Source organism: Aotus nancymaae, unplaced genomic scaffold (assembly GCF_030222135.1).
Source record: "Aotus nancymaae isolate 86718 unplaced genomic scaffold, 86718_ANA_hifiasm-v0.15.2.pri h1tg000016l, whole genome shotgun sequence".
Lineage (NCBI taxonomy): Eukaryota > Metazoa > Chordata > Mammalia > Primates > Aotidae > Aotus > Aotus nancymaae.
The window spans coordinates 16,386,373-16,394,108 of NW_026988428.1; the positions used below are offsets into that span (position 1 = coordinate 16,386,373).

General features: G+C 30.0%; 1 protein-coding gene across 1 annotated transcript in view; it reads right to left on the reverse strand.

Moving 5' to 3' along the window:
* LRRIQ1 (leucine rich repeats and IQ motif containing 1) overlaps positions 1 to 7,702 on the reverse strand; it is a 219,348-nt gene extending 211,646 nt beyond the window's left edge. Inside the window, exons 1-3 of the mRNA XM_012442102.3 lie at positions 7,662 to 7,702; positions 5,673 to 5,808; positions 3,379 to 3,490 (exon numbers count right to left, since the gene is read on the reverse strand). Of these exons, the coding sequence (XP_012297525.2) occupies positions 3,379 to 3,490; positions 5,673 to 5,804 (244 nt within the window). The 5' untranslated portion in view covers positions 5,805 to 5,808; positions 7,662 to 7,702. The remainder of the gene's footprint in view (positions 1 to 3,378; positions 3,491 to 5,672; positions 5,809 to 7,661) is intronic.
* Positions 7,703 to 7,736: the final 34 nt, after the last annotated feature.

Consider the following 7,736-nt stretch of genomic DNA (forward strand, 5'->3'; position numbering starts at 1 on the left):
TAAAATATTATGTCTAAAGAGAGGCAGGTGATGATATTTTTATGTCTATGGCCCAGAATGTGGTAGAAGGAGCTCTAAGTTGGGAGACAGGAATGTATAGTAGAGGATTAATGTATCTGAACTTCTTAAGAGCAGACAGCAGCTTCTGATGCAGCCCAGTTTTACAATATATGTGTGGGGTTCATTCTACACCTTAGATGTTTAGACTAGAGACTGTTTCTTCAGTCTCATTAATAATTGCGATATTTATTGTAGCAGATAGTCCCCAAAGATGTTTCTTCCAAAGAAGCATACCTGGTATACATACCCTGTATAGTTCCCTCCCACATAGAACATAGGCTGACCCTGTGTGACCATCAGGATGTGGCAGAAATGATGCATGATGTCTGAGAAGAGATCATGAGAAGCCCTACAAGATTCCACCTTGGTCTCTTGGTAGTTTGCTGTAGAACACTCCTCAGAATCTAGGTAACATGATCTGAGGAGCAAAAGCCAAAGAGAGAGGCTACATATAGGTGCCACCACTTGAAAGCCACATCTGAATTCCCCAGCCAACAAGTGGCATCAAAGGCCAGCCATTTTAATGAGCTATTTTGGATTTCTAATCCAGTCAAGCCTTCAGATGACTACAGACTTAATCAACATCTGACTATAAACACATGAAAATCCAAGCAAGAACTGTTTAGGTGAGCCCAGTGTACCAACGGGAACCAAAATTATAATAATAAATTATTTTAAGTTTCTAACTTTGTTTCACAGCAGTTAATATTCAGAACACCTCTCTTTATAAAAATAAACAAAAAATCTTACTGCCTAGAGTAGCTAACGTCTGTTTTCTCCAACTGAGAAATCCAATCAATACATCTATATTCATAACACAGCAATAAATATTCAGAAGATCTCTCCTTATAAAAATAAACAAAAAAAATTACTGCCTCAAGTAGCTAGAATGTCTGTTTTCTACAACTGAGAACCCCAATGAATACATCTATATTCATAAATGAAACTAGCTTCTAGTTTCTTTTGTCTATGCTCTGTTCGTACAATTGTGATCCGAAATATACAGCTTTTAGAAATAGAGTATTTTTGCTCTTTAATGGGTTTTAAGAATCCAGTTGCAAAATCTTTCTTAGTTTAGCAATATTGGAGAAATCTCTTTCCACCTCCTTGCCATATTATGGATTTAATTTTTTTCAATTTTTCAAATAATTTTGATAATTTGTTTCCTTAAAAAATTATTAATTAAATTAATTTTAATTTCATTTAATCTATCATCCTGTGTAATAAATAATGTAATAAATATTTTAAATTAAATTAATAGTTCATATAATAATGAATACATACATAATTAAATTATTACACAGGATAATAATTTAAATTTCAATAAATTCAAATTTAATAAATAATAAATAGTAATAATGTAATAAACTTATAATAAATTTAATTTAAAATTACTATTTTAATTTAATAATTTGATAAATTAAAATAATTAATTTTAATAATTTATAATTTAAAAATAATTAATTCTACTAATATAAATTTAATAATTTTAAATAATTAACCATTTAAATTTTCTGAGAAAATCATTTTTTTCATTGTGATTATCAGATCTCATATAAAGTCTAATCTATTTGATCTTGTTAGAGATCAAATTAGATTAGATTAGAGTCATATACAAGATCTCATAATTTTCTAAACCACTGCTGTAACTGTAGTTGTATCTCAATTGGTGTAACTAATTTCTACAATTGTGTTTCCTTTGATTTTTTCATAATTAGGCTATAAATGGCTATATCACTGTCAATGAATTTATATATTAATTGTTAAAACCATAAGTAAAAAAAATAAACAAATCATGTCATTAACATTCCTCAGAATTCAATCACAGATAATCACTGTCAAAATATACAGTAAATCTTTACATAGCAATTCATGCTGATGTTCAGGACAAAAATCTTGGAGCCACCTTCCTCTCTTCATTTTATACCAGTCCTCCAATATATCCTTTTGTTTCTTTTCACCTTAAAATAGTTTCCAGAATATGACCATATTTCTTCATGTCTACTCAAACCACTCTCATCTCTAATCATATTATTGCAATAGTCTTGTAGTAGCTTGACTACCTCAAGGCATATTCTCTACACAGTCAACAGGATGATTGTTTCCAAATAAGTCAGATACTATCATTGCTTACTCAAAATCCCTTATGTATTGAAAATAGAATCCAAAGTCCACAAAATGGTTTAGAAGAGCCTTATATCATGTAATCCCTTGTTTTCTCAGATATAACCAGAAATGTGTACTTAATGTAATTCAAACGTATTAAGTCCACTCAGTGGGCCTTTATACTTCCCTCTTTCCAGAATACAGGCTTCCTAGATACCATGTGGCTCAGCTTTACATTTATTAAGTCATTGCTCAAATACCACCTTGACATAAAGACCTTCCCTGACTATTTAAAGTAGTAAACTCCAGTCTCTATCTCCTTACATTTTTTTCCCTTCATAGCAGTTATCACTATTGAAATACTGCATATTTGTTTATTATCTTTCTCCCCACACTGGAACATTAAAACAGAGGAGCAGAACCTTTGCTTGTTTTGTTCACTGCTGTATTCTCAGTGACCATAACGCATTCTATCACAAAACAATATTTGTTGAATGAATATGAATATCTACATTGTAATTTATACTAATATTTACATAAATGCCATTTAATTTTAAAATAACTTTTAACATATCATGAATATTTTTGTCATTAAATATTTATCTAAGCCATTTTTTAAAATAGGTTTATTATTCAACAAAACAAGGTCTTGTTGAACATTTAGGTTGCTGACATTTCTCAATATAAACCAAGCCAAGATTAATTCTAATTAAATCTTTGATCTTTCTATTAGTCTTAGAATAATTCCAAGAAGCAAATTTGCACAGTTTAAGCAAAATACTTTTGGGCTTTTCATACAAATGATTATATTTTTTTCAAAAAGATACATATACTGATACTGCTAGAAGAGTCTCATGATTAGTTTCATATTCTTTAGTGTAAAGTAATAGGATAGCTGGTATTAATTAGGACCGGGGAAATAAAAAATTGATGGCATTTACTGAAGACATAAGAAATACAGTAAAAAAATTTTGATTTTTTTTCATAATTAGGCTACACATAGGCTGAACTATGTATAGAATGAATTAAACCCAACTCTATGAACTAAACCCATCAGTCCAATACACTATAGATATTATATTAGAAATACACTAAATGCATACACATGTGCACAGTAAGAGATAAGAATTTTAAGCAATTTAGTTTTCTAAATTATAATTTGTTTATACTTACAGAAAGCTTATCTGCCAGATAGATGAAAACAGTACTTACTTAAAATATCAGTGTCTTCCAAGTCCTGAAGAATAAGCTCTTCAACAGTTTTACTCCTGTTCTTTATAATGTTAATACAATGAAGAACTGACTCTGGTAATTTAACTGAATTCTAAAAAATTGAATAATAAAAGAAACTGTAAAAGTATTTATCATCAAAATTTCGTGTCAAATATTTAACCCTTTATTCCACATCAAAAAAATTGACCAAAACATGTAAATGAAGTCAAAGGGTTCCATATAAAGAACATATTTCAGACAAACATATTTGGCTAAAGTTTGCTTTTAATCTTCAGGTGGTTGTGCATTTCTAGAAAACCCTAAGAAAACAAATGAAAAGAGTTACCTACATATCAATTTCGTTAACTTTATTAGAGGCGGTTTATTTTTGAGTGCCCTTAACAGTTGTATACATTTTTAGACTAATTCTAACTTCAAATAAATATTATTAAATGTCAATCAAAACTGCAAGATTATTTTTCAAAACATTTAATGTAAAACTAATACCAGATATAATTATTTATTACATTCAAAACTGGCTTTGTGATTATCATACACAAATTCAGTCACATTTGTGAGCCGTTACAAAATATCTACCAATATAGCCTATGTAAATCAATTTGTAAATTTTCTAAATAACTAAATATATTGATATGCAAAATGTGAAAATAAATTCCTTCCACCATAAATACCATTATTAGTTAGAAAATATAATGCAAATAAATGATATTGATAACAACAAAATACTTGAAGCATCCAGAAATGATTTTAATAATAATAATCTTGAAGCTACATATATTTACATGACTACAAAACTTCATTAAGGGACCTCAAGCATGGCATGAATGAAACAAAATGAACATGATATGCACCTGCTTTTATCTAACTAAAAACAAATAGTTTCTGCCATACTGGGTTTTCATGTGTTTAATAGGATTTTCAGCCAGTTTATTTTCTCTATCCTAATAAAATTCAGTGTTTAGTTTTGAGAATAAATGTCAGAAAATAATGAGAAAATAATACCTTTCTCTCAGTACTACAGAAAAGCACGTAAAATTTATGTCATAAAATGAGTCCTGATACAGTAGTTTATTAAAAATATTGACAAAAATATCAATTTTACTTTTATGACATCTGCTCTGCTTTGAAATTTCTATTTCTTGTTTAATTAAGAAGTTTTTTAAGCTACCTGGATTATACAGATTATTATGCCCTGTGAAATATAATCTATAATCTCTATATCCTTAGTTAATAATTTCTTCCCCCGGTTATAATATTTACATTGATTCTAAGCAACATAAATAATTGTGAGCTATCTTAATTGAAAGAGAAGGGCTTTAAAATTTTCTCCTTCCTTTAATATAAAGAGGTACAATAAAATATAATAAAATCCATTGTTCTGAGGGATTTCATATTCAAATAAAGAATTTCAGATTTTTTTCTCATTTAAATTAACTCTGGATAAAAGACATAATGTAACAAAATTAATTTTTCTAAAAGCAATAGGTAGGTTTAGTGCAATCCTAATAAAATACAAAGTGAAATTATTGTACGAAATCTTTTAAAAAATGGTTTTTTTTAAAAAAAAAAGCTTAGCTAAGATTTTAAAATGGTAAAACAATGTGAATAATTTGATTCATTCAATATTTAAAAATATACAACAGCAGGAAAATAATGAACACAGAAACAGAAAAAATAGACAGTCTTGGACAGATTATATGTACAATAACTATCCATAAGACATATGACAAATCAATTGAAAAAAAGTAGATTATTAAACAAGAGACACTGGAAATATTAGCTCAGTATGTGCAGAAGATTTTCAAATTAGTTCTACATTTCATAAATTCCTGAGAATAAATTCCAGCTAGATAAAGGATATTGGTATAAATGAAGAAATCTATGAATAAACTGTGTAAGCATATAAACATTGGTAAAAATACACAAATAAAAGGATAATTTGTTTTATTCCAAAAAGTAACCATTTTGATAGGTCAAAAGATATCATATATATTTTTCTTTCCAAGTAATTTAATCATGTTAAAATGTTCATAATTAAATAAAAACAAAAATCAAAATACAAATATGTATATAATCCCAATTTTACAAAGATGCTCATCTAGCAATGTGGAATTATAGGTGACTATATATATTCAATATAATTTACATTTATATCAATTGTTTATAAAAATGCTTCTAAAAAAATGAGAAGTATACAAAAACATCCTAAGAAAAGTAATATTTCTCTTGAAAACCCTACTCCTGTTAAAAAGTTTCAAAAGTGCAATACTTACTGTATCACTATCATCACTCTGGGTTTCTGATTTTGAATCACTCTCAATGTCCTCATTTTCCAAGGAGGAAATGCTGAATTTATCCAATTCAGCTTCTATTTCTGCTTTGAGCTTTGCATCATCGTCCTCCATTATTCTTTATAATAAAACATAGAACCACTTAAAAAATGAAAAGGCTCATATGTCACTAAAAATTATATGTTCTCTAATTTGTCATACCAATCCAACATATTTATATAAACATGTTTTAACAAACTTTTATCACATATTATGGTTACACCAAACATTGTTTTATCTCTTCACTCATTCTTTTTAAAATTTGACTATGAAGTGATCAACTGTAATAGTACTCTAATACTCTTATTAATTTATATATTTATATAATTGCACCATATATAATAAACATCAGAATTGTTTAATAAGATTTTTGTTTGTTATTTATTTCAGTACACATATTTCAGTATGCATGTATGCATGAATTGCAGTGTAATATGTGTTTTGTTAATGTTCTGTTTGTTGTTTTTCACTGTTGGTCTTAGTCCCCAAAAAAGTTTGAAAAAGTATTAGTCAGCTATCGTTTTATTTTTCATGGCACTAGTTTAAACTTCTTTTTTTTCTTTCATTTCCTCTAAGGCCTGACCTTTCCACCTGTCTTCTTTTCTTCATTCCTTCTCTCCATCCTCTTTCCCTTTCATTAATTCCTCCTTTCACTCTACTCAATCATTTTAAAATCAATTCTACTCACAACCTCCTCACTCAAAAAAATAAAAAAAGAGAAAAAAGAAAGAAAAACTAAATGAAATGAAATGACACTTCAAATAGAACCAGGGCAAAACATTATCCAGCAATGGAACTCTAAGTGCAATTCGAAAGCCTTGTTAGAAGGAAAGTTAGATTATTTTTTTCTATGCCTACAATGCAAAATGCACAGGTATATTAAACGTTCTGTAGAAAGAGAGGCAGAAGAGTATGGTGGAGGTGAGTCATTCCCTTTATATGACTCTCTGTTCATTTACTGGCTCATTAGATCACCCCTGTCCAATTACATATTTGAACATTTATGCAAGTTTAAGTTTTCTAGTACCAACATTTTTAAAAGAGAAACAAGTGAAATTAATTTTAATAATATATTTTATTTATCCCAATATATCCAAAATATTTCAACATGTAATCACAAAATTAATTATTAATATCAATGCAAAAACTTTACGTTCTTTCTTTGCACATGAATTCTTAGAAATTTGTTGTGTATTTTACACCTGCAGCACATCTCAGTTAAGATTAGCTGCATTTCAAGTTTTCAATAGCCACCTGTAGTCAGTGGTTACTGTATATGAACGTGCAGCCATAGATGAATCGCACTGTTATAAATAGGCTACATTAAAGTGCTCTAAGTTAATAACGAATCACTTGGAGTTGACTAAAGCTGTCAAAAGTAGAAAAGCTTAAGAAACTCCACCCTTCAACCCCTGTAAAGAAATGGGAGAGAAATCTACTTTATAAAGGCATGTACATTATTTATTACAAAAAAGAAAGAAAGAAAGAAAGAGAAAGAAAGAAAGAAAGAAAGAAAGAAAGAAAGAAAGAAAGAAAGAAAGAAAGAAAGAAAGAAAGAAAGAAAGAAAGAAAGAAAGAAAGAAAGAAAGAAAGAAAGAGAGAGAAAGAGAGAGGGTGGAAAGGAGGGAGACAAGAAGGGAAGGAAGGAAGGAAAAGAATGTCAATTGGTTTGTGGGGAACGGTGAGTGAGTAACCATCGAATGCTCCCCACATAGCCAAGACAGCTCCTTTAAGTTTTGAGTGAGCTCCCAAAATCTCCGGAATTGAGGGGAGCCTAGAGCTTCGCAGAGTCGCGCAGCCTTCCCCGGAACTGCGGTCTCTTCCTTTCCCCGGAAGCCTGACCCTGGCAGAGAGGGTCCCGGCTCGGCCTGAGTTCCCACAGCTGCTTCACCTCCCCCAGTGTGAATCCCGGTCTTGAGGGCCCCAGCTCACCCCCGAGCAGCAAGATTCCTCAGCTTGGTTGTAAGACAGCGCCCACAGCCTCGAAACACAAGAGTATCCATGGCA